Here is a 26,066-nt window from a genome sequence, read left to right as displayed (position 1 = left end):
TCCAAGACGTCGTTTGATGCTGCGATCCAGCTACTCAACTATTCGGGATAGCACACTTTCAACCGTCCGAAATCCTCCCCGCAGTACGCAGCTTACGGATTTGGCTCCTCTTGTACCAAAAGAACTCAAATGTGCCCCGCGTCGTCAAGCTAACGCGACGACGACTCTCTTAACCCTCCCGCCTTGAGCAGCTCCATGCAGCCATCGTCAACGCATTTCCTAGGCCCGTGAGGGGGTCGTGGGAATTTTAGCTTGGGATGCACCGAGAAAGAGCTGCAGACTCCCGCCATCATGTCGACGAATACGAGACGCTACCGGTCCTCGACCTCCGCGTCCACCCCGGCAGCGGCCAATCTAAAATCGACCCAAGTTCTGCGAGCTCTCCTCGACGGACTGGCCAGCCAGATCAACGTCTCTGCCGACAATGGATACCCCGAAATCACCAAACTCACCAAGAGCCTCAAAGACGTCGCAGACCAAATCTCGGGACCCAATACACCGACGCAGCAAGATGCCTTCCGGCAGGCCGGCGGCTTCGAGGCCGTCTTCAATATCCTGCGGAGCTTCTCCGGATTCTATGACCCCGATAAAAGATCCAACAAACAAATGATTACGCTGTTCCAATTGCTCGGGGCTACGCTCGACGTGCTCGCGGCGGCTCTGCATAGCCACTCCGGCAACAAGCGCTTCTTCAAATTCCGTGTCGAAGGCGGAGGATGGGAGGCCCTCGAGCAGGCCATTGCCAGCATTGGCCTCGGCGGTGTCGAACCCAATCCCTGGGTCAGCTGCCATGTTTTTGGAAAGCTCTTTGCCTTTTCCCTTGGTGATGACGCCATCGACCTCCTCTTCCAGTCAATCGCCGAAACCCTGCGCCACGACAACGAGCGATCCGCCGACCAGGCGGAAGATACAGAACCAGACGACCAATGGGATCTTGTCCTCGCCAAATCCATGGAGTCGATCGGCCCCAAAGTCCGCGAATTGGTTCAAACGACGACTCGAGTCCAGTATCCAGAAATGCTCCGTGCCATTGTTAGCTTCTGGTCCTCTCTCCCCCGTGACAACGACTCTGCCGCCACACCCGCGTCTCTCTTGGTCCTCGAGACCATTCTCCGTGCTGCCGAGGTGCTGACATATAACTGTGCCGCGATTCACTCTACCGGTGTCATGTCCCAGTTTCTGCGCGTCGCCTTCTCCCCAAATACGCCTTTGACCGATTCTGAACGTAAAAAGGTCATGGCCATTTGCCGCCGGCTCATGTTCTTCGGAGTCGATAAGCCGGCCGACACCCAATTCCTCCTCTCTGTGCCTGGCTCAGAAGCCTCCGAATTCTGCCTCGAAATGATGGGCAAATACCATGGCCCTGCCTTTTTCAACTTCGATCTTTCCTTGTACGGACATTCATCTCTCGAGCTTCCTAGCCTTGGACGCCCATTCCCGCCCCAATCTTCCCCTGGCTACACATTTACGGCCTGGATCTGGATCGACCACTTTGATCCGGCCGCCCACACTACTCTGTTTGGTGCCTTTGATGCTTCCCAAACGTGCTTCGTGCTCATGTACCTGGAGAGGGATACACACAATTTTATACTACAGACATCTGTATTTTCCAATAAACCCAGCATACGCTTCAAATCCACCGAGTTTCGGGCCAGGCAATGGTACCACATCGCCATCGTCCACAAGAGGCCGCGGACCATGACGGCAAGCCGCGCAGCCTTGTACGTCAATGGAGAGTTCTGCGAGCAGATGCGATGTAACTATCCCTTGACCCCGCCACTGTCCAATAACAGCAACGAGAGCTTCGCATCATTCAACTCTGGACAGAACAAAACCAATCCCGTACAGGCTTTCATCGGAACTCCGAAGGAGCTCTCTGGTCAACTCGGCACAGGGCTTGTATCTTCACGATGGTCATTAGCATCTGCACATCTTTTCGATGACGTGCTCGGCGACGATTTCCTGGCTGTTCATTATGGTCTGGGTCCTCATTATCACGGAAATTTCCAAGACACATTGGGCGGGTTCCAGACCTATGAGGCGTCCGCTCAGCTAGGACTCCGTAATGAGATTGCGCATCCTGGCAAGGACGAAACTTCTGACATTCTGAAAGCAGTCCGAGACAAGGCGAGTGTAATTCTGCCAGAGTCAAGAGTTCTACTCAGCATCCTTCCATCTGCGACACTTCCAGAAAATGTCCAATTTCTGGACACAGGTCTCCTGCGCTCCCTCCCGCGATCCGCTGCCCGCGCTCTCTTCATGGCTTCAAATAAAGATGGCGCTCCTCTAGCCATCAATTCCGCCGTTCCCAACATTGCCGACGCCCTGTTCAAGCCTCAAGGAATTGCATCATTCCGAGGCAGCCCGACAATCGCATTGCCATCGTACCTGGACGAGAATCTCTGGCGCCTTGCTGGGTTTACCTCGCTGGCGCTGAAACTGCTAGAAAGGGCCACATCTGTTGAAGAAACCATTCGCTCCCTGGAAATCATGTTTCACTGTATTCGCACAAGCTGGAGGAATAGTGAAGCCATGGAACGTGACAACGGCTATAGTATCCTGGCCATGTTACTTCGGTACAAAATGGGCTATGCGAGTGGGCTGGCTACCGAATTCTTTGCCATCAAGCTATATCTCTCTGCCGAGGAACGTGACAGTCTGGCCTTCAGAGTGCTGAGCCTTGTACTTGGGTTCGTTGGCTACAACCACGAGAATCCCCTCGACTCACTGATTGTCAACCCGCTCGCCTATCGAATACTGCTTATCGACTTGGATCTGTGGCGCAAATCTGCACCTCGCATACAAGAATTATACTACAAGCAATTTGTCACCTTTGCTGTTAATAGCAAGCACCATGAATTCAACAATAGGAGGCTGATACGGATGCGAATTGTGAAACGGCTGTTAGATGCCATGAAAGGCGAAGCCATTCCGGAAGAGGTTCTACCACACTTCATGCAAACATTTGAAGTGCTGGTAAAATCTAACTTGGGCCCCGAAGTCATGCGGTCACTATCGCTCTTCATCACATACGCATTCCACGTTCCGAGCCCCCCGACTTCTAGAGCACTGCGCCCGCTCTCCTCAGTTTCCAGACCGACTACCCCAAGCTTGATGAGAAGACAAACTGGAGATGGTAGCGGTGCAAGCAGCCCACTATCAGGAGTCAAATACCTCACTAAAAAGCAACTCGGCACCCGGGTACTGAGTATTTACTCTCGTATTCTTTGCGAAAAAGGAAACCTCAACTACATTCGCAAGTTTGCCAAGACAGTCACAAACAAGTGGCTGTTGTACCTGCTTGCTGAAAACGACAAAGACATTCTTCTGCAGGGTGCGACCATTCTATCGAGACTCTTGGTTGCTCATGGCTCGGCGTATACTTCAAAGTTCGCCAGCAAGTCTGCAGGCTTTGCCATCATGGCAAATCGATTGAAGCGATTCTGGTACAGCGCTGCACTTTGGCCTGTGGTTCTAAGCCTAATGTTTGGCGTCGACGTGGCAGAACTTGACACGGATAAGTGGCTCGACACAAGTCATCTACTTGCTGTCTTTGGTAGCCGAAAGGTCATGTACCCGGATGCCTCTGTCATTATTACATCGATGTTTCAGCATGGCCTGAATGATGGTCTCAAGCAAGACAACAATGTATCAGAGCCAAGTCTTGATCCAGAGCACCGGCCAGTGTCATCGGCCGAGCCCGCAAAGACAGACACGGACGAGATGACACGAGCCTTCCAAACCAGAATGAACATCGGACAGCACGCAGACCCTGTTTTCTTGCAAAAAATGCTCAACCTCTTCCACGAGCTGTACGAGAAATCGGCGGATTTCAGAGACTTTGCCTCTGCTTCGGACTGGGTTCGACTCATTCTTTCTATGCTATATCCTGTTGTCGTCAGCAGCGATGCAGTGACACCAGATGTTGAATTGCACTCTCGAGACTCGACCTTGAACTTTGACGGGAGCGATGTAATCATTCGGCCCATAGGATTAGCCTCAGGCCGCCCGGCGCCAATTGTGCGAACCACCAGTGTCGACTTGAGCGCCACTCCGCAGTCAACACCCCCGAAGGGAACTCTTCTTAAGCGTGCATCCTCATTCGTCCTTCTTACAACACAAGCTGTGCAGGAAGGTGAAAAGCAGCACGACTCGATGTCTCGTCCATTGAGCAGCGGCGGACAGTCCGACGACCTCGTCGAAAGCTTGCTGGGGCTTGCGATCAAGGTCTTTATGGACCAAATCTTCAAGCGCAAGGAATTCTCCGGATTTGGACTTTTCACAAAAGTCCCACCTGGATTCCAAGAGCACCAGGCTTACTTTGAGTCTTTTCTCTTGAAAAGGATTGTCACAAACTCAACAGAACTCATCATGTCTAACCAAGCCATGTTGTGTGAACCTAAGCTAATCACAAATATGGCACGACTCTGCCTGCACCTGACAGAGGCAGTATTCGAAGGATGGTTTATTGATGGCGCTGAGGTGCTCATTGACTTTGCAGGAATGCTATTGGAGTACCTGCAGCGACCAGATGTTGCCAGCCTGAAAAGCGTTCGGCTGTGTAGTCAGTCCGTCACGCTCATGCGTACGTGCCTACTGCGTGTAATTCTGTTGAAGCTCTCCGACCTCGACAGGCCTGAGACGGCAGAAGCAGCTGCCATGGAGTTCATGGGCAAGCTCGCTTATTGGCAAATGTCAATTTTGGGTTGCTTCGTGGCAGAGGATGAGTACTTGAAGCTCTTTTGGTACCAGCTTTATACTAAGCTCGTTGACGAGCGAGGTTCTGTTCGGCGGTCGGCTGCCAATTTTCTTCGCATCTTGTTGGTTGCGAAGCCCGACGCGTCTGCAGCTCTCATTCGCTCTTTTATGGTTCCCGGCCAGAAGCAAGTTCTTCATGACTTTTTCAAAATTACGGAATTGGATGACGACGTGTTCATCGCGTGGGTGGACCAGAATCGACCGTCTCTGGATTCGCTGTTCTTTGGAGGTATGGCAAAGACGTGGGAGAATTTCGTCAGCATCGAGAACATGCGCACACAGGAGACGGCCAAGACGCGCTTCTCCAAACGAAGGGATAAATTGAAGCAATGGTATGTGGAAGGTGCTGCAAAAGACAAGCTTCTGGCAGATCACGAGACTGGGAACAAGGGTTGGATGAAGAGCATATACAACTCCGAGCACTTCAAGTACCAACGTCTCCTTCAAGATCAGCAAGACGACCTGTCGTTCCTCATCTCGGCATACAAGAAAATGGAGATGGACCTGAGAAGGCCTGGCGCTGTTTTTAGCGACCCCAGACCTTTGAAATGGAAGCTTGACCGGACCGAAGGGCGAAACCGTATGCGTCTACGACTGCTGCCAGATTTCTCTACAGATATGGAAAAGTACCGCTCCAAAGAGAAGGGAGTCGCAGCAGCAGCCTTACGAGTTAATACAGCGGCGAGTAACTCGCCAAGCGCTGCGCCCGCTACGCCAACACTGGCCACAACGCCGGAGACGACCACACCCGGGGCCGCCACCGAAGCTGATAGTGAGCTGTCACTGGAACAAGAAGATGCTGGATTTGCGCCGGAAGACGACTTTGAGCTCATCGAGGATCCAAATGACGCCAATGATCTAGATGAGAACTTTGAGGACAAGAACCGGAAGGTTATGCGCCGACTGGAGCACGGCGACCAAGTTCAAGCAGCCTACAACGTTTCGCGCGTTACCGGACTCGAGGCTTGCGAAGGAATACTCATTATCGGCAAAGATGCACTGTACATGATGGACAATGTGTTTCAGACAGCCACTGGAGACATTGTCAACGTTTGGCAAGCCCCGTTGGAGGAACGCGACCCCTTTACGCGGATTGTTACGGGGGCCAAGACTCTAGAGAAGCGACAAACAGCCGGAAATCGGGACCAAGAGTCCAGGCACTGGAAGTGGCAGGACACCATCAGTATATCGAAACGCCGCTTCTTATTCCGTGATGTCGCTATCGAGATCTTCTTCACCGATGGCCGCAGCTACCTTCTCACTGCGATCAACACGGCTGTCCGAGACGAAATGTTTACCAAGATGCTCTCCAAAGCGCCACACACCAGTGCTGCCCATGCTTTGCCCAACCCAGAAGATGCGTGGAGGCTGGAGGCCTTGAAAAACTTTGATGAATCGCAGCAAGGCATTGGCTCCAAGCTGGGAACACTGTTTAACACGTCATCATGGAATCCGCTCATGAAGCGCTGGCAAAAAGGTGAAATGTCCAACTTTCACTACCTCATGATGGTCAACACTATGGCAGGCAGGACATTCAACGACTTGACGCAGTACCCGGTGTTTCCCTGGGTTCTCGCTGACTTTACGAGCGAAGAGCTAGACTTGAACGACCCCGCCAGCTTTCGTGATCTGTCCAAGCCTATGGGTGCCCAGACCCAGGAACGAGTACAGGGCTTTGTTGAAACGTACAATGCTTTGAAGGAGATTGAACAAGCGCCGTTTCATTACGGAACGCACTATTCGTCTGCCATGATTGTTTCGTCCTACCTCATTCGTCTGCCTCCGTTTGTGCAGTCCTACCTCTTGCTGCAAGGCGACAGCTTCGATCACGCCGATCGACTGTTTCAGTCAATCCCAGATGCTTGGAAGTCGGCGTCTTGCCGCAACAAGACGGACGTCCGAGAACTCATTCCTGAATTCTTCTGCTTGCCTGAATTTCTGACCAACGTGAACGGGTACGACTTTGGCCGGCGACAGAGCAACGGCGTCAAGGTTGACAACGTCGTCCTGCCACCCTGGGCCAAGGGCGACCCAAAGATTTTCATAGCCAAGCATCGCGAAGCCTTGGAGAGCCGATATGTGAGCGAGAACCTCCACCGCTGGATCGATTTGATCTTTGGATTCAAGCAGCGAGGCGAAGCGGCCGTGGAAAACTTGAACGTTTTCCATCATTTGTCGTATGCCGGCGCCAGCGATTTGGACCGCATCACGGACGCGAATGAGCGAGCTATCACTGCGGGTGTCATTCACAACTTTGGACAGACGCCGCACCAAGTGTTTACCAAGCCGCATCCGCCACGCGAGAACGCAAAATGCCCAGTAAAGCGGCTTGACTCGTCGGTGCAGGCGCTCATGTGCCTCCCGAATCCACTTATAGGTATGTACGCCTGCGATCATGTCAGTTATGTGACCGACTTTTAACACTATATAGAATCGCATGAACGTGTAGCTTCTCTCATCTACGCACGGAAGTTGGATCGATTGCTGTGCGCTTCGCCATTCCGCCTGAATTTGCCGCCATATGACAAGTTCCTTGAATGGGGTTATGCCGACAACACAGTCCGCTTCTTCTTCAGCGACAACCGCAAGGTAAGGTGCTTCGTTCCGACAATAAGGTGTAATGCTAACATGTTGTAGCCGGCTGGCCTGTTTGAGAACCTCCACATTGGACAAATCTCGTGCGCCGGCTTTGCGGACTCCAAAACTCTCATCACAGCGGGGGAAGACTGTGTTGTTTCCGTGTACAATGTCATTACGAGCCCGGGCAAGACCGTTGAGCTTGTGCCCAAGTCTAGTCTGTTTGGACACAAGACGCCCATCACGGCTATTGCTGTCAGCAAGTCTTTTAGCACCTTTGTGAGCGTATCAGCCGATGGCCAGGGTCTGTTATGGGATCTGAACCAATTGACGTTTATTCGCAAGCTCCCGCTTGTGCGTCCAGTCGAGTGCGCGCGCATCAATGACGTGTCGGGCGAGATTCTACTCTGCTCGGGACCGAGCGTCATCCTGTACACACTGAACGGGTCTGTCATACTGGACCAGAACGTCTGCCCAGACCCGGACGACTACGTGCACGCGTGCGCATTTTACGAAGGCGCCGGCAACGAGTGGCTGGAGAACCAGCTCATCTTTACTGGCCACAGCCGCGGCGTCGTCAACATTTGGCGCAAGAGCCACAGCCGGGCCCGGTGGTCCTTGGAGCACCTCCGACGGCTGGACCACGTCGACTACAAGTCAGATCGGCGCGACAATGTCAGTGCGGGCATCACCTGCATCAGCCCGATGCCCAACTGCGTGTACACGGGAGACGAAGACGGCAGAGTTGTGAGTTGCCGACGGCTGTCGTTTCTTGATCCGTACCTAGACACTAACAACGCTGTCGCAGTTTGAATGGAATTTTGCAGGCAGGGATCGATAGAGAAGTCCTTGTAGAAGGTTTTCACACACGAAATCGCCCAAGGGCAAACGGACGGGGGATAAGAGTTGAATGACATTAAATGGAAAGGGGGGTGATTTTTGGAAATTCTTATAGATTTGTTTATACTGATCCGAGGGAGAAAGACGCTGCCTGCATAGAAGCATTGGGGTTTTGCATTGTTTTGGTCTTGCATTGAGCAAACGCGGGGGGAGGCTCATTCACGAGTAGGACAGCGTTTGCCTGGACAAAAGAAACTATTGCTTTCAATTGAAGTTGTTGTTCTTGTTCAGTCTTGTGATATCTATATATGAAATCTTAAGAGAAAAGGGCGAGAGACAAAAAGCTCCAGAGAGAATAGAAAAATCTCCCGGAGCTTCTCCCGTTCGCGTAAATGTTGTACTGTTACAGGGTCTTCCTCCACTGCTTAAATGATATCCCCCCTGCCAATCACCCTGGATGGACAAGACCTAGCCTCCACGGTTTCGACTTTCGCCAATGTGCTTTCCGTTTGTTGTATATGTATGCTCTCTTTTCAATTGTCTCTTACTCGTCGTCGTAACCCGTCAATTGCTTCCGGGGACCGGCAGGGACTATAGACAGAGAAGACCATGTTAGCAAGCTACGGGGTTTTGCCTCTTTTGTGTTTTCTCTAAAATCACAAGATTCTTTTCGTCTCGTAGTCTTTCTGGGCTGCAAAAGCCGTATGGACGGGTAGGGGAGGAAACGCACCAGGATACGTGACGGGAACCGGGGCCGGGTCGACGTCGCCGAGCCAGCGGCGGATGGGCGGGCCAATGGGCATGGCGAGGGGGCCGGCGGCGCCGATGACGACGGACCAGAAGAGCGCGGGCTTCTCGCGGGCGGCCCAGCGGCAGTACTTGAGGGGGGTTGACCAGAAGAGAGGCGCGGCGGACATGGTTGCTAGGAGAGAGGGCATTAGTACGGGCGGCGGCGGGTGGGTGTTTTGGTTCGGGTTTTCGGCCACAGCGGCGGAGAAAGGGCACGGGTGCTTTCGCGGGATCGGCAATTGATCGGATGTTAGGGACGTACGTGGATTCGCGGCGGCGCAAGGGCTTCGGTGTGTCGTTGAAGGAGGAACGAGGAGGAAAGGTGGTGATGGGATGATGGAGGTGTTGAAGCTCCGGGAAAACGTCGCAGTCTGGCGGGCGGATTTAGCGGCGCTGCTATTGGGTGATCGGGCGGCCTGACCCGTAATTTCTTGGACAGAGGACGACTTGTTGGCAGAGCAGCAGGACTGCGCTGTGAGCTTGTAGATGGCTCGAACAAGATCTGATTTGAAGAAAATGAATCAAGAGAGATATGGATTTCCAATTGACTTCTGGAAAGATGGTTGAAGATGGCCGACAGCTGTTTGATTCACCACCGGCCCGCGACCTTTGACGAGGTGGAATTGACATATTCAAGGAGTGCGACGAGTGCTTCTACGGTTGATTAATTGACCAACATGACAAAAAGATATGAAGACCAAGTCAACACGGTATGTGTAATACTTGGTAGCAAATGCTTCACATCTCGCTTCACATCGACTCTCCACACCAGGCACCGCGCGGCATCAAGCGGAAGAAATGCGCTAAGCCTAGATGGGCCCCGCCTACCAGCCAAGGCTACGTATCCAGACCAAAACCCCAGAGCTCCTTGAAGCTTCCTTCGTGGAACATATTAACACGCCCTTCTTCCCCACGTCAATCTACCAAGCCGCTTTGTTGTTTCTTGTCGTTCTTTACCCTTTTATACAACTACAAGAATCAGATTACCATGCGGCTGTCGTTGAGCGTGGTCATCTCCGCCCTTGCGGCGGCCACGTCGGCGCTGAGCACCACGGGCTCTCGCCTGCTCGTCGTTCTCGACGACGTGGCTGACAAGGCGGCATACGGACAATTCTTTGGTGATCTGGCTGGTGAGTTTTCGCTATTCCGATTCAAAGAGAACGACGAAATGCCGAATTGAGTCATTACTAACCGACTGCTCCCCCCTCGTCGTTTAGCTCGCGGCTTCGACATCAACTACGAGACGCCCAGAAGCGAGAAGCTCAGCCTGTTTGATCTCGGCGAGCGCAAATACGACCACCTCATCTTCCTGCCCACAAAGGTCAAAGGTAACTTATCCACACATACTGCGAACTCGCTACTGCGAAACTTGCACCTTGCTAATCGCCCATTCGCTCAAACAGCTCTCGGCCCCAACCTGACCCCGAACCTGCTCGTCGACTTCATCAACGCCCAGGGCAACATCATGGTCGGCCTATCGTCGACGACGCCGACGACGAGCTCCATCGTGTCGCTGCTCGCGGAGCTCGACATATCCCTGCCCGCCGAGCGCACGGGCACCGTCGTCGACCACTTCCACTACGACACCGTCTCGGCCGCCGAGGCGCACGACGTGCTCGTCCTCGACACGCCGACGCCCAACGCCCGCGCGGGCGTCAAGCCCTACTTTGCGCTCCCCGGCGGCGCCGTCCTCGCCGTCCCGCACACCGCCGGCCACGTCCTCGGCAACAGCCACCTGCTCACGCCCATCCTCCGCGCCCCCGACACCGCCTACAGCTACAACCCCAAGGAGCAGGCCGCCACCGTCGAGCCGGACGAGCTCTTTGCCGCCGGCCGGCAGCTCGCCCTCGTCTCGGCCCTCCAGGCGCGCAACTCGGCCCGCGTGTCCGTTGTCGGCGCCGCCATGCTCGAGGACAAGTGGCTCGACGCAAAGGTCGCCAAGGTGGACGGCCCCAAGACCAAGACGGAGAACAAGGAGTTTGCTCGCCGCCTCTCGGGCTGGACCTTTCAGGAGATTGGCGTCGTCCGCGTCAATGATGTCCAGCACCGCCTGGTCGGCAGCGACGAGCCCAACCCTAGCCTTTACAGAATCAAGAACGATGTGGTACGTTGGGCGCACGCAGTCTCAAGGAGGACCGGCCGTTTGATCAATTCGCTAATACTGCCGTGTTAGACATACTCCATCTCCCTGTCCGAGTACAGCTGGGACAAGTGGGTTCCCTTTGCCCTGCCCGAGCAGGATGCGCTCCAGCTCGAATTCTCCATGCTGTCGCCCTTTCACCGCCTGGACCTGACCCCCGTCGCTAAGACGGACGACGCCGCCACCTATGGCGTGCAGTTCACGACGCCCGACCAGCACGGCATCTTCAACTTCCTCGTCAACTACAAGCGCCCCTTCCTCACCAGCATCGAGGAGAAGCGCACCGTCAGCGTCCGCCACATGGCCCACGACGAGTGGCCGCGCAGCTACGCCATCTCAGGCGCCTGGCCCTGGATCTCGGGCATCGCTGCCACCGTGTCCGGCTTTGTGGCCTTTTCCGCCCTCTGGATGTATAGCAAGCCTACGGACAAGGCTAAGAAGACGCAGTAGAAGGGGGTGGATTAGACTGAAGACTTGAAAAAATGAATAGAAGTGAACACTTGCAAGGTCGATGGGAACATGTGCAATGTGGGTTGGTTTTTCTGTGCATGGATTTGTGCCTTTGAAATGGAATAAAAGGGCACAGCTTGTATTTTTGTACGCTTGATTAAAAAGTAGCTGATCTGGCATGGATCGTCGTTGAAGCTATGATGTCGGATGGGACTCCATTGCAGAGCCTAATATAAATAAAATTCGTATATATACTTCCAAACGCATGTGGGATGAATAACGACACGGGCACGCAGAACCCTCTGCAGAATAACAATGCGCAGAAACATAACTATTGTAGATTGATGAAAATAAAAGCAAAGACCCTCAGATTAGCTCTCTTGAGTTCTCACGGGCAACACACAGGACGCCAGCACCAGCCCACGCTCGAAGGCATGAGCTAGGTCTGCTGGGACAAAATGCGGGCAGAGTCGAAACAAGTCGCAGCAGCACCAGGAGAACAGAAGACGTTTGGATGAAGCGTGGCAGAACAGTAACCAGCATGAAGGCCCAATGCGAGCTGGGCAGGAAGAGGAACACAAGGACAAGAGACGCCAAGACAGAAGCCAAACGAGGACAGAAGAGGGCAAAACCAAGAGAGTACCGAGGCACTCTTTGGTTATACGTCTCGACGCCCCCCGCCAGGTCTGACCCAACCATGTACCTCGATTCAACCCTTCCGCGGCATCAGCAAAAGATCGGCACACCAACCACGGTCCTGCCAGTGGAAAAATCCTTTTTCGTTCTCCTCCTCCCCTGCTGCCCCCTTCATGCTTCTTCCCCTTGCCCTTGTCGATGCTGTGGTTGAGCTGCAAATTTGGCTTTTTGGACTCTGGGTCATCACCGGGTCGAAAACACTATATAAAACTTCCTTCATCGTCTCCGACAAAAAGAAGCGTATCTTGTTTGTGTATTTTCCAAATACCAATCCTTCCCCGGCCCGAATATCTCCCTCCGCTATGCCAGCAGCACACGAGTTCCCGGATTCCCTGGTTGTCGCTCGAGCGTTGAGCCAATGCGTCGAATCAAAAGGAACCGCGAGTGTTCAGCTTCTCGAGTTTGAAAATGAATTTCTCAGCCTGCTCCGCTTGAAAACTATAAATTGTTTCTTGAAACATGTAGCAAAGAGCGCACTTTCGCAGGCCGGTGTTGCTTTCTTGGTAAGAGGTTGTCGGTCATTGCGGCTATGTCGAAATCATTTTCGAGTCGAGAAGTGAAGCGATTGGGTCCCCTGCCTGAGAGCAGGCTCATGATGATTTTGTCGGCGACCTATTGAAGGATGTCGAGTGACGTGTGGTCTGTCCGCGTTCCCATGCGATGCTGGAGTAGGGAGGGGAGATGTTGGAGAAGGTCTGCTCAGATTTCTGTTCTTGTGGGAAGCGGTCATGATGGTGGCACTGCCACTTCCCAAAGACACCAGCCTTTCGGCAGGCGACTCTGGCGTAGTGGAGAGACACGAGATTCCCGAAATAGCGTGTGCTAGGGTTATCTTCACTGCAGTCTTTGGTTGAAACCTCATGTTCATGCAAGCCAGACTTCTGACCAAGCGCGATGAGCATAAGAATGTGTGTATTTAAATAGAAAGATATGACAAAAGAAAAGGGTGGCTCATGGCATAGTATGGCCTCGTACTTATCCTGAGGAAATAATCCTCCCAATGACTTGCGAAATTAATCCACGTGGACCTGCAAACATTGGATTGCCGAAAAGGTTCTTCTCCGTCGCGCATCCAGGTGAGCCGATGAGGCACAGCGTCATGGAGCTCGTGGCCGGAAAGCTCGCTCCAAACAAGTCTAGCCGGTGGAAGAAGTGCTCAATATATGGCGTTGCAAGAAAAGGTCTGCTGCTTCGAGTGGTTGCATGGTGCAAAAGCAAGCAGATATAAAGGAGAACCATGTCAGTTCCAGCTCAATTTCTGGTTGTGAGATGAGCAGCCACGTGACTCAATAAAGCCATTCTCGCACAAGCAATGAGCAGAAAAAGGGTGTAGCAGAGCGGATTGCAAAGGAAATTTATTTGAGAAATACGTTTCACACAGGCGAAATATTGGCGAAAGCAGGTATGCAAGTGGAAAAGCAGAACAAAGTTGCGCGACACGCGCGTTTGTAGTAGCAGGCTGCCATCTGGTTGTGTGGGGCCGTTGGGCTCCAAAATCAGAGTCGCAGAGCTACGAGCAAGGCCTATTTTCACCAGGCTCTCTGCACCACGGCACATTCATCAACAGACGTCTGCAGCCGGCGCAAAACAATTCATCATCATGGTACGTTTACTGCGATACTGCTCATCGATGCGAACGTCCCACTAACCCACATACCAGGCGCGAAATTCGGAAAAGGCGCAGTCGATGCTGTTTCGCTTCCGCGAAGCGCAAGCTGCCGACCTAGGCGTCGTCGACATTGGCCGCACGCGGCGACCGCGCGCCATCACCGAAGTCGAGTCGATCCCGATATGCGAGAAATGGCGCGGGCAGGTGCTCAAGGAGATTTCGCGCAAGGTGTCGCGGATCCACGAGCCGGTGCTGAGCGACTACCAGGTCCGGGACCTCAACGACGAGATCAACAAGCTGATGCGGGAGAAGCACATGTGGGAGGTGCAGATACGGAATTTGGGCGGCCCAAACTACATGCGCGGCGGCACAAAGGTCTACGACGAGCAGGGGCGCGAGGTGCCCGGCGGCGGGAAAGGGTACCGGTACTTTGGCCGCGCCAAGGACCTGCCGGGCGTCAAGGAGCTGTTCGAGGCGGCAGCGGCCAAGATGGCCGAGGACGGCAAGCCGCTAGAGACGAGCAAGGAGCTGCGCAGGGCGGTGGACGCAGCGTACTACGGCTACGCGCCGGACGAGGAGGACGAGGCGCTGCTGAGGTACGAGGCCGAAAAGGAGCGCCAGGCCGTGGAGAATCTGCTCAGGAACGGCGTGCAGGAGCCGCCGGAAGGGTGGGAGCCGCTACCGGGCGACTCGGGCGATGGGCATGTCGTGAGCCTCCCGACGCTGGAGGAGGTGCAGGAGGAGCTGATTGATCGGAGACGACGAAAATTGCTGGAGCAGCTTTGAGGAAGCGCGACATCTTGGGGCTTAAGATTTTGGCGTTTTTAATTGTCAATGGCGTACCGGTGCTCGGGCTGGAAATAATATTGATTGTTGTTTTCTTTCTTAATTTTGTTCCCTTGACTGTGCTCGTTGTTGCGTGTAGACGACGAGATGGTCGTGATGCGGTTGCTAAGAGGCAAGGCACATGCAGCGACAAGTCTGACGCATAGCTGCAAGGAGCTAGCCAAAGGCCATTTTCATTCATTTTCATCGTGACTCTCTATCTGGCGGCTGTGCCGAAATCAGCCACGGGCGATACTTTCGATAGAAATGCCCGTGACTAGGCGTTCATGATTTGATGCAAGGGCGAGATCTAGCAAAACGGTCCACCAGAGGCCAAGGGAAAAGCGAGACAGTTTTGAAAGGGACTTTCAAAACTGAAACAGAGCCCTTTGTTTTCTGGGGATACAACGACCGGCGGTGAAAGCGCCACTCATTATCAAATTATATGTCTAGCGGCGATGTGCGATGTGAGTGGACGAGCCATGGGTTCGGCTGATTCGCGGCCAGCGACCCCAGAGCAGGAATTGGGACTATCGATTTAGGTTAGGATTCGACACTGAAAATATCCGCACCAGTAAAAATAATAGTAGCAGTTAAATGCGCAAGTAAATAGGCTGCCGCTTGTGGTTGCTCTTCAGGGGGCGAGTGGCGGAGGTTCAAAGTGTTAATTTCCAACATGTTGGCGCTAATTCGATCCTGGCAGAACGATTTGCTGACGTCGCTGGGCTACCGCAGCGCTAGCGGTGGACCCCTGTAAACGGGCCCTGCAGGTACCAGAATTAGCGGGCAGGGGTCCTTTTTGGTGGCTGCAGGCTGCAGGCTGCAGGCACACAAGCACGTTCCCCAGCACTTTCGGGGATTCTGGGGGTTCGCGATGCTTCAATTTGCGGTGATACCTGACCCAGGCAGGACTGCAAAGGTAGGCAGGGCTGGAACAGGGGATTGTATGGCGAGAATTTTCTTTTTTTATTGCAAGAGTGCAAGGATATAAATTGGCCGAAGTTGTACAGGCAGGCATCTATCCGTCCCAAGCCAACCGCCAAGAATATAAATAGGATCGGCCGACATCAAGGGACGCCCGGTTGACCATATGTACTCACAGGGCACTCCGCCAACGTTAGGTGGGTAGACAACCTACCAACGCAATCTGCCAGTAGTTTACCGATCCCTGGCTGCACTCATTAGCAGCATTTCTGTGGCGACGCTCCTTGGCTCCCTTTTTGGCCTCTGGTGGTGTCTGGCTAGGCGCTCCTCTGAGTCTTGTCCAGACCAGCTGCTTGGGCTGCGCGCACCCCAGCCAGTCAAGTACCGAGGGCGCTCAACTGCTGCAAGGTGCAATCCTGAAGGGGACTAATAGTAATAAAAAAAGAGGACTAAAAAGTGCCTTGTTATGCTGCCGTTAACTAGTCCTTCTGTCCTCGTATCGCTGGTACTAGCCGCCGAGGTGCTCTGCTCGTCGCAATATTTCGTCAACTGCACATCAACCCCTCCCCGGCTCCCCTTCTCCTCCTCCATCCTTTCCATCTCGCACTCATCTTTGGTGCTCGCCGCTCTTTCTCTTTCGCAAGCCCTCGCTGGCGCTCACGCTCCTTTCGTTCCTTTCAGCCGGCTCTACTCGACATCTCTCGCTTAATCATAATAATACCTTTGTCGACCCTAAAATAGCCTGTCCCCAGCGCCGCTCACAAAAAGACCCGTTTGCGCCCACGCTAAACCACAATATTTCGATTCTTCTGGCGCATTGATACTGCCATACCGCGACCTGATTGTTGTCTCGTCTTCAGCTTCCGGCAGCAATCTATTTTCGGAGCTGTCACTGCCATCGCGACTCCGCTTGTGGTTGAACCTCATCCGTGCGAGCTTCTGCGTTTGAGCTTCCGCAAACCAGAGCAACCGGTGCTCCACTCGACCTCCGACGACGTCAAAGCCGCAGCTCGTTGGACTTTACCATACATGTACTTTTTGATCGCCATTCCTGTCATGAACCATTGTTGCTAACATGGCATAGCCTTCGAACATGGTCTCCTTCTTTGGCCTCAGATTTGGAGGCGACAAGAAAAAGGGCCTGTGAGTTCACCATCCAGCGGAGATCCAGCGGCTGGCAAATATGATGTTGTGCTGACACCCACATGATAGAGCCAAGTCTGGCGACAAAAAAGGCCAAGACAATTGGAAAGGGATTGATCAAAGCGGGCTACCTCGAGGCCAGTTCTACGGCGCTCCGCAGCACAATGAACACCTTGCCCGTCCCGGCACCTCATACTCGACAAAGGGCCCTACCAACTGGCGCCAGACATTCAAAGGCTTCGGTGCCAACTCCTCCATGGTCGACCTATCCACTCCCATGCGCAAAGAAAGTGTCAGCAGCCTACGTCATCAGCCCTCTGAAGCCAATTTCCGGAATCCATGGAAGAACAGCAGCACTGCGAATCTCCCTATGCTCTCCGCTCTTGGCGGAAGTGGTCTTCGAGTCGGAACCCCGGAGCGACCTTCCACAGCTGGCGGCCGCGCAAAGGAGTGGGTGAACCCTCTCGATGTTCACTTTTGCAAAGACCCAACTGGAGGTCCTCCCTCCCGGTCCAGCAATGCCGATGGACCGGCCAAGAGCCCTCTCGCCCTGCATTTTGGTGTCGACGACGATGACGATGTGGCGAAGTCTTCCACCCCCGCGAAAGACAAGACGTCGCTATCCAAGAACGACACAACCCTCAATAACGGATACCCGTCGCCGCCTCAATCTGTCAACAATGCCGACCAAACACTCTCACCTTCATTGTCGGATTTGTCCGTGGCCGGCAAGCAAAATGTTGATCCTTCGTCTCTGCCATCCCCCGCTGCATCTGCTCCACGCTCGAGTGAAGATCGCTGGGAAGCGCCTGTAATTCGAAATGTACTAGCGAAGCGAGACACGACTACGTTCCATTCACCTCGTCGGTGCAGCTTCACTATGGACTTGGAACAGCAGGAGCTGGAGAGGCTGCGAAAGCAGAGACAGACGGAAGGATTTGCCGGTAGCTTTGCTGACTTTGACTTTGGCGAAATCATCACAACGCAGGCCTCGATTGAACAGTTCCCGGAGCCGCCGTCATCAGGCCTAAACGCCACTCCCAAAGCTGAACCCTTTCCCACATTCACGGAAAATCAATCGCCCACAGGCAAACCGGACAGTTCTCTGACCAACGCAGCGAATACTGCACCGAAGAGACCCGAGCGCAGCCCGAGAAACTCCCAAATGGACCCAACGTCAATGAGAAGCATGAACAACTCGCCAGAACTCGCTTCTACCAATTTCCAGCTTCCGGTTCCTGCGCCAGTGGAAGCTCCCAGGACAGCCGGCGCCCGACCTGCGACAAGTTATGGCCGGATTGGAGGACCCCCCGCGGCTGCTGCCGGCGCGCATCCTGGTAATGACCCTGTGACCACATTCGAGCCGCCGCCTCGGTTGGGGTTCCGTGCTAGACTTGGCTCGGATGCTAGTAGGCGCCGCAAGGCCCAGCCTCCCAAGCCTTTGAAGACAAGTGCTTCACAGCCTGCACTGCTGCAGAAAAGTGTTTCGCCCTCGGTACAACGCGACGAGCCAAGCCCCAAGTCTCCCTTCCTGCCACCATCTCTCAGCACCAATCATTTGTCTAGCAGTGAAGACACAGAACGAAGCCTTGATATCAAGTCGCCGAAGAGTCCGTACACAAAACCTACGCTGGAAGGCGACTTTCCAGTCTCGAAAGGTCTTCCTAGAGGACGCCAACCGCCGCGGAGACCCCCGCGATCGGACGAAGCGCCCTCGCCTGAGCGGCCAGGCTTTTCGTTGCCCGACTGGGGATTGGTTAACCCGGCCGAGCCCAGACATTCGGCAATGCCGCCTCCCCTTATGACCATCGGCCAACGACGACCTTCGACCTCTTCTGCCATCGGCATGGGTCTTCCAAGTCCCTCTTTTGCATCGCTGGAGCTTGACATTTCAAGCTCAGGCGAGAGTCTCACCCAAGCTTTTGAAGAAGCACTCGGAAAGACTCAACTGTCTCCAGGACTGGTCGGTGACTTCTTTACCGTTGACACTAGCAGTGCCAGCCCTACAAATCCCACCACAAGGGTTGAGGCTAGAAAGGCACCGCCGCGGCCAGCCCCTGTCACTCTTCCGCCATCCCCCAAGAAAAGCACAGAGCCGCGCTCACCTGCACCAACGCAGAGCGAATTCGGCAACACTTTTATCTAGTTCGCCAGCATTCTTTTCCTTCTGTTTGCATCATCTCAGCATTGAGCTCATGACTGGGCTGTTTTTTCCGGTTTATATCGCAGGTTCTGTAGCGTTTAGTTTCGTTATTTCCCCCTCCAAGATCATGGAAGGTTTCTTCAATGGTTCATTTTTTTAATTCTTGCCGTCTCTTGATGAGATGGATTGCTTATGTACAATTAAGATAGCAGAGTCTAGCTTTGTACATAACATACGAAGCTGTACCATGTTGCATGCGACATTTCTTTTATATGGAGGCCTGTACTGGCTGGGTGTGGACCAGAACGGCTCAAGGACAATTGTTTGGGCGGAACGAACAACATGATGAAGATAAGATACCAAATTGCAGAGTTGAGAAGAGAAGTGGGATTAGTTGGTTGTAGAATATTCTTGAATTGAGTTTGCGTGAAATGAATTGATACCCAAACGCCAGTACATATGCAAGGAAGAGTTGTCTGATATGTTTTACTTTTGCACTTGTATACTTTTTATATTTACCGCTCCCTCTTGGTCATTAATCCAAAAAGTTCTTCAAGTTGCCGCCAATATGCTTCAGGTCCAGCAAGAACGTGTCGTGGCCAAACAGACTCATCTCCTCGCTCAGCTCCACGTGCGTGACGTTGCGGTTGCCGCCCAGGCGCAGCGACTCGGCCACCTCGCGCTGCTGCCACGCCGGGAACAGGATGTCACTCGCCACGCCCATGACGAGCGCGGGCGTGGCCCTCAGCGGCGCCAGGCCTTGGATCAGGTCCTCGGGCGGCCGCGACGACCCCGTCTGCGCGCGGGCGGGATCGTCCATGTCGACGTGCGACCCGGGCTGCTCCTCGTACGGCTTCTCCGGCAGCGTGAGGCTGCACGCGCCGGCCGCGGCCTCCTGGCCAGACGCCTGGCGCTCGGCGCGGCGCTGCTGCGTGGCCAGCTGGTTCTGGCGGCCGAGGTCGAACAGGTCCATGGCCTTGCTGACGTACAGCAGCGAGTTGGGGTCGTAGTTGAGGCACCACTTCTCGCCGGCGTGGTCGAGGTACGTCTCGATGAGGAAGTCGGGGCACAGCGCGGGCGGCTTGGCCGGGTCGGCGCGGCGGCGGCCGAAGCGCTGCTCCCACTCGGGGCCGGAGCGGTAGGTGACGGTGGCGATTTCGCGGGCAAGCTTCATGCCGGCGTGCGGGGGCACGCGGCCGTAGTAGAAGCCGCGGTTCCAGTTGGGGTCCATCATGAGCACCTGGCGCTGGGTGTGGCGCATGGCGATGCTGTAGGGATGGCTGCGCGCGCAGCCGCTGATTGAGGCGATGCGGCCGACGCGCTGCGGGAACAGCACGCCGGCGGCGAGCGACTGCATGCCGCCCATGCTGGAGCCGACGCTGGCGTGGAGCCGGTCGATGCCGAGGCCGTCGAGGAGGCGGAACTGCGCGCGCACCATGTCGTCCATGGTGAGGATGGGAAAGTGCGTCGCGTAGCGCTCGCCGTGGCCCGGGTCGACGCTCGACGGGCCCGTCGAGCCGTAGCAGCCGCCGATGACGTTTGTGCAGATGACGTGGTACCGGTCCGTGTCGAGCGGCGCGCCGGGCCCGATGAACTTTTCCCACCAGCCGGGCGACGGGTTCTCGGGGGTGGAGTGCGCGTGCGAGGACGCGGAGAGGCCCGTGTGCAGGAGGATGGCGTTGGACTTGTCGGCGTTGAGGGCGCCCCAGGTCTCGTAGGCAATGTCGAACGAGGGCAGCACGCCGCCCCAGTCGAGGCGCAGGGGGTCGTCGCAGTGGTAGACCTGCGTGACGCCCGACGTGTAGGACGGCTCCGGCCCGGCGCTGGAGGATGAGTTTTGGAGGGTGGCGGAGCGGGTTTCCATGGCGTCGAGGCAGGGGAATGCCATGGCGGGGTTGGAGGCTGACCCGCCGGAGCGGACGGGCGAGGAGGTCTGGAAGAGACGGCAGGTGGTGAGGGCGCCGCGCGAGGTTGACGAGGATGATGGCGATGAGAGCGCATGGCGGCGCAAGTGCCGAGCGGCCGTGGCCAGCTGCCGATGAGACTTCATTGGGGCGGCGGTGCTTTAATCAGCGTGATGCGGTATTGTGAGGGTATGGAATAGCGGGAAAGCAGTAAAAAGGATCTGCGAATAACAGAGGCTTTATAATTGGGAATGTGAGATGAGAATGGTTTGTAATGGTCGTCTGTTGAAGATGGCGAATTCGGAGCGCTAAGCCGAGCTGGGCTGCTCGCACACCATTTCACGTGCAGCTCGGCCGGATCGCCGGCCGTTGGAGAGGCGGGCGATGCCCCGACGAGCCGATGGCGGAGGCGGCCGCGGGGTTAAAGGCTGGATAGGATGACGGGTGTATTTATGCATGGTGCTGTCAAAGGATTGACACTATTTTTGTATCTTCTTTATTGACTGATTTGCCGACGTCTTATTCGTTGCTACGAGTCTCGTTCGGCGGCGTGGGCGGGCGGGCCCGATGGTGTAGAAGCTGCGACACCAAGACGCCAACGTCTTTACCTGGCTGTGCTAGTTATGTTATCCGATTTGCCCTACGAGACTTTGGGGGCAAAACGAAAGCCATTTTCTCGGGGGTAGAAGCCGAATTTCAAGTCCATCCCATCGTCAGCCCCCAAGTGCCGTTCCACTACAGACACCTGGTTCCAAGGTCCCGGTCTGGAAATTAGTTACTGCAGCGGTGGCCATTATGCCAAGGTACGGATCGTGGTACCAACCGGCATCGCTCGTAACCTGTGCGGACCCTGGGTGCCAATCACTTCTGCCGCTTACCTTTCGTGATGGATTTAGCCTTTCCAGAGGGGTCGGCCACGATCGGTGACGCCTGGCAGTCGGGGGCCGTCAGCTAGGTAGGATGAAGGCTCAGGAGAGGCAAAATGGGTGCGCAAGCCTCGTTTTATTTCCGAGTTGCCATACCGCAAGTGTATGGAGCCTCGAAAGTGTCGATCGAAAGTCAATAGCGCTCTTTTGTCAGTTTCTAACCAATCGGAGGGGGTCATCGTAGCCTGACTTGGTCAACTGAGCCTTGCTCATCTGCAAAGTCTCCGTCGGGCGGAATTGAGCGAGATCGGGCTCCTCTAGTTACCGAAGGATGTTGCTTGGTTACCCTGCAATATGGTCTCAACCAAGGCCCCCGCACCCAATTCAAAAGTATCGTTCATGTATATTGAGACAGCCCGTCACTGTGACACCACCTGAACAGCCTGATTGTAGCAAGACACGGCTTGCACACGTCTACAGCGGGTCGCGCAATCGCTTGGCAAGGTGGAGGATCTCCGCATGGCCGTAATAAGGTCACATCGTGTGATCGGCAGATACTTTATCAGGACTGTGCCGCCTTCCAGCGGTGAAAATTGCCATATTCAGCCAGTCCATGACATAGTCAGTAGCACATGCAGGTATCCCGACTTCGGAAGGTTACAGCTCAATAGCCAAGCAAGTCACACAACTGCAATGCAAGGAGAGTTCTGAGAGAACTGCATGAATATAAATATGCCGTTACTGCAGCCGTAGAATTGTCTCGCCTATTCCACAGACATACTCTTCATCTTCTCTCAAGCTGCCTGTCTACCAAGCCCACACCCATAAGGCCAAGATTTTCAATCACCCACGATGCATCTTTCTAATATCTGTTTCGTCGCTGCTGCGCTGCTGCAGACTACTGCTGCTTTTAGGTGTCCTGTTGGCCAAAATGGAGAGTGTTACTATTTCAAAGGCAACACTCAGGACCAGGAGCGCTGTGCCATCCACTGCCCGAACAAGGGCGCCTACACCCAGTGCAACTGTCCCGACTACAACCCAACGTCGCTCCACGGCAAGTACAGCGGCCGTCACGACTGTATAACCCTTGGCAAATACAACGGTCGCCACAAATGCTACTAGGTTGGAGGTGGATTCGTCCGCTCTTGTCCCAGTTATTGACGGAGATGCCTATGACTTTCTGGTCATGTTTCGTCGCGGCTCGAGGTACTGTAGGGGACGGATGGCAAGGGGCGGAATAGGATTCGATCAAGTTGCTTTGTTCTGGGATATCGGTAAAGAGATTTCTAGGCCAATGTATTAGGCTGAGGAGAAAAGGTGTAGTTAGCGATGTGCCATGACCTAAAGCATTGTCAGCGTTGTCGTGGCTCGAGATTCATGTATCGTTTCCACCTTAGATCTGCGAAGGCTATCGACACTAGTTATAGGGACCACTTCTATTGTATAGTAGAAGTTATAGTCTATCAAGAGGTTAACTTTCGCTCTTACTAAGATTAACTAATAGAGATCTAAACTATCTGGGCTAAGTAGCAATAGTCGTCTGACATATAATTTTGTTCGCTTGGTCTCCATTTCGCATCTCTGTTCATTGTTCTCAGCCTGTTTCTATCAACGTGTCCACTGGTTAGAACTTCGGCTGCTTCTCCGGCTTCTTTCCACCACCAATAATATTGGTAGCGTCCTTCGGCAGGCTCTTGGCCGTGTTTAGAATTGTCGTCAAAGAACTTCTGAGTGCCCCGGGAATATTCAACTTTAACAAGTTCTCAATAACGTCCAGGGGGCCGTTCAGGACGAAGTCGCCTCCTTTGAAAAGCTCCGCCACTGCATTTTGCAGGCTTCCCGCCAGGCCTGGACCGATTAGCCCTCCGATGACGGAGATAACGGCGGGGAGAGGTCCGGTAAATTCTTTCTCATTCATTCGGACAAACTGGGCCAGAGATGCAACATCAGTGATGTTTAGTGCTGCCATCATCTCTCGTGTATTTGCCTTGGGCGCCATGTTTTTAGGCACTGCGGCGGCCAGGCCCGTAGCTAGGGCCAGAGTACTTGAAAGTACAGACAGAAATTTCATCTTGAACTGTAAGGCGGCGTGCGGGAAAGACCGAAAGTGAATGATTTGGAGATATGTAGTTATAGTGTGCCAATAGCCAGTAAGTTAGTAGGGCTTGACTCCGCCTCTTTATATAGACCTGATATCCTACTACAGGACTGAGGCAAGACTTGTATCGTCGCTGCTAATAGAAAAAGAAATGTGAATATTTTTTCCCCATTAAAAACGAATTTACCAGCAATTTTGTTTCAAGCCTGGTGTCACTATAGCATGTTCGTTCATTCCCTTGTAAGCCTGTGTGGCTTTGGCATGTTACTGGCGGGCGCTAGCGGCGCTCTGGCCAATTGTAACTTCTTCCGCCGTTGAGTTGAAGACTGTCCTACAATGTGGCGCTTTAACCCTTCCGATAACTGGATTGTGACTAAGTTCAGCTTCTGAAAAATTGACAATCAATTTCCTCCTTCGTCCGAGTTACATGTCCCAGCGGGCTTCTGCGACGATGCCAACATTTCAATGGGCTAGTTGCCGTACAGCCATTTCATTTTGGCAGGACTTGAACATTCCTAAACGCACCGCGTCCGGGTAGTAGCTGAACACCTGAGGCCCCATGCGTCGAGACAGAAAGGGGGCCGCGTAGACTCTTTCGACTTTCCTCGATTAGAGCTCTACGTATTACATAGACATTTGACCACGCAGGATGCTCTAACTGCCACTCTATAATCGGGATTTTGCCAACGTTGACGATATCAGGGTCGCGGCAGATGGTACATGCTCGACAGCTGAGACACGAGGCAATGTAGGAGAATTCAAGCGAGCTAATCACATTCCGACCTACTCACACACAAATCTCCAACGTTTCCACCATGATCTGCGGCATTTCTTGTTGTCCAAGTCTGGTGCCCGGTTGTCTCGCGGGCTGGGAGTAACGACTATATATATATCAGTAACATCTCCTGATAAAGTCATGAGGCCTGGACGAGGTCTAGACAGCAAATTATTTGGATGAAGACATCACTGAAAGCTTTCTGAGATGCAACTGTTCTACTTCACGTCGCTTCTGGTTGTTGGCGCAAACGCACATGGCGTCCTGTTGCAGGTGAATGGAGCTAATGGCGTGACTGCTCCTGGTGCATGTGGTAAGAATTGCACCTTGCGGCCCCTTCTGCTATTCGTTTAGCCGGAAAGTATCATTAAATCTAACTTGGCCCGTCTAGTTCTGGATGGTACTCCACGAAACTGCATCGTCAACGCTTGTGGGGCTCAAGCCGACACTGCAATCATACGCGACGAAGAGATGAGAACGCATAAGTATGGCGCACTTGGTTGGACGCAGGGTGGGGGTAACTGCAATCCTGATGCAGTCATCAATGAGTACATGGGCTTAGGAAAGGCACCGCGATATACTGGTGGAGGCAAGTCCACAGGCAAGGCCGATGATGTTCCATCTGAGGAAACGAAGCAGCGTCGCGAGCATAAGAGCCACGCTGGCGGATTGTTTCAGAGACAGAGCATACTCAGCCTTCCTATCATTGGATTTCTTGGTCTTGGTGGCAAGAGGACCAGTTATCCGGTGGAGACTATCGTTGGCGATTATGCAGGTAAAGGGAAAACGGACGGCCTTCCTACCACCAACGACAACGGTGAACTTGATTTAGTATATCGACAGGTATTTCAGATCATGAACCCAGTAGGGAAAATAGCCATGCATAGCTGTGGGCTAATCTGTTCCAGGTTAATGAAGATGGTCCCGGGCCAATGGCCGTCACGGTTGACACGACATCGGCAGGCACGGATTACAAGGCATTCACATCCGTCAAGGTTATCCAAAACGTTCCAGGTGATGGCTTCGTCGGCCTATCCCTTGGAACAAACACGAATTACAACATGAAAATTAAGTTAAACCCGGATATGCTATGCAAGGGCGAGGTTGCCGGGCTGAATAACGTTTGTTTTGTTCGCATTCGCAATAATGCACCTGCTGGTCCCTTCGGCGGCGCCGGTTTCTTCACACAAAGTGATGGTTCGCGTAAGCGCGCTGTTGCGTACCGTTTGAAGAAGCGCATAGACGCGGCAATTGAACCTGAGCATCATTAGATCTACTCAAGACCTATTAAGGATGTGGGAGGGGATTGGTCCGGACATATTAACGTCAGTAAATGTTTCGCCCTCTTTCATATTGTCCTTGAAATAGTTATTGATGGCCTTTAGATCTTTAAAATGCAGCTTGTAATGATTCTTCTTGTGATCCAACGCGCAATATGGCCCCTTCTTATAGTATTTGCCTCTATAGTGATGGCGTTTATAAACGCGATTCCACAGGCAAGACTTAGCGGCTACCCTCTTCCTTTACGC

At 53.7% G+C, this 26,066-nt stretch overlaps 8 protein-coding genes across 8 annotated transcripts; 5 read left to right on the top strand and 3 right to left on the bottom strand.

Moving 5' to 3' along the window:
- Positions 1–291: 291 nt before the first annotated feature.
- On the top strand, positions 292–8,176 carry LMH87_011835 (uncharacterized protein; the record flags this gene model as incomplete). The annotated part of the gene is made up of 4 exons (XM_056201041.1): positions 292–7,135; positions 7,190–7,347; positions 7,396–8,082; positions 8,144–8,176. The coding sequence occupies 4 exons, from the start codon at positions 292–294 to the stop codon at positions 8,174–8,176; spliced, it is 7,722 nt and encodes a 2,573-aa protein (XP_056052832.1).
- A 543-nt stretch (positions 8,177–8,719) lies between these two features.
- On the bottom strand, positions 8,720–9,594 carry LMH87_011834 (uncharacterized protein; the record flags this gene model as incomplete). The annotated part of the gene is made up of 4 exons (XM_056201040.1): positions 8,720–8,766; positions 8,906–9,097; positions 9,227–9,466; positions 9,558–9,594. The coding sequence occupies 4 exons, from the start codon at positions 9,592–9,594 to the stop codon at positions 8,720–8,722; spliced, it is 516 nt and encodes a 171-aa protein (XP_056052831.1).
- Positions 9,595–9,952: 358 nt separating this feature from the next.
- Positions 9,953–11,554, top strand: LMH87_011833 (uncharacterized protein; the record flags this gene model as incomplete). Its single annotated transcript, XM_056201039.1, has 4 exons — positions 9,953–10,094; positions 10,182–10,292; positions 10,368–11,068; positions 11,138–11,554. The coding sequence occupies 4 exons, from the start codon at positions 9,953–9,955 to the stop codon at positions 11,552–11,554; spliced, it is 1,371 nt and encodes a 456-aa protein (XP_056052830.1).
- Positions 11,555–13,850: 2,296 nt separating this feature from the next.
- On the top strand, positions 13,851–14,645 carry LMH87_011832 (uncharacterized protein; the record flags this gene model as incomplete). The annotated part of the gene is made up of 2 exons (XM_056201038.1): positions 13,851–13,853; positions 13,911–14,645. The coding sequence occupies 2 exons, from the start codon at positions 13,851–13,853 to the stop codon at positions 14,643–14,645; spliced, it is 738 nt and encodes a 245-aa protein (XP_056052829.1).
- Positions 14,646–16,701: 2,056 nt separating this feature from the next.
- Positions 16,702–18,897, top strand: LMH87_011831 (uncharacterized protein; the record flags this gene model as incomplete). Its single annotated transcript, XM_056201037.1, has 2 exons — positions 16,702–16,751; positions 16,821–18,897. 2 exons carry the CDS (start codon positions 16,702–16,704, stop codon positions 18,895–18,897), a joined length of 2,127 nt encoding a protein of 708 aa, XP_056052828.1.
- A 532-nt stretch (positions 18,898–19,429) lies between these two features.
- On the bottom strand, positions 19,430–20,944 carry LMH87_011830 (uncharacterized protein; the record flags this gene model as incomplete). Its single annotated transcript, XM_056201036.1, has 1 exon — positions 19,430–20,944. The coding sequence occupies one exon, from the start codon at positions 20,942–20,944 to the stop codon at positions 19,430–19,432; it is 1,515 nt and encodes a 504-aa protein (XP_056052827.1).
- A 2,344-nt stretch (positions 20,945–23,288) lies between these two features.
- LMH87_011829 (uncharacterized protein) lies at positions 23,289–23,735 on the bottom strand (the record flags this gene model as incomplete). Its single annotated transcript, XM_056201035.1, has 1 exon — positions 23,289–23,735. The coding sequence occupies one exon, from the start codon at positions 23,733–23,735 to the stop codon at positions 23,289–23,291; it is 447 nt and encodes a 148-aa protein (XP_056052826.1).
- Positions 23,736–24,744: 1,009 nt separating this feature from the next.
- Positions 24,745–25,808, top strand: LMH87_011828 (uncharacterized protein; the record flags this gene model as incomplete). The annotated part of the gene is made up of 3 exons (XM_056201033.1): positions 24,745–24,850; positions 24,929–25,380; positions 25,446–25,808. The coding sequence occupies 3 exons, from the start codon at positions 24,745–24,747 to the stop codon at positions 25,806–25,808; spliced, it is 921 nt and encodes a 306-aa protein (XP_056052825.1).
- Positions 25,809–26,066: the final 258 nt, after the last annotated feature.

Source organism: Akanthomyces muscarius, chromosome 4, assembly GCF_028009165.1.
Source record: "Akanthomyces muscarius strain Ve6 chromosome 4, whole genome shotgun sequence".
Lineage (NCBI taxonomy): Eukaryota > Fungi > Ascomycota > Sordariomycetes > Hypocreales > Cordycipitaceae > Akanthomyces > Akanthomyces muscarius.
The sequence above is the reverse complement of the archived record's forward strand: the minus strand, read 5'-3'. Positions and strand labels throughout refer to the sequence as shown.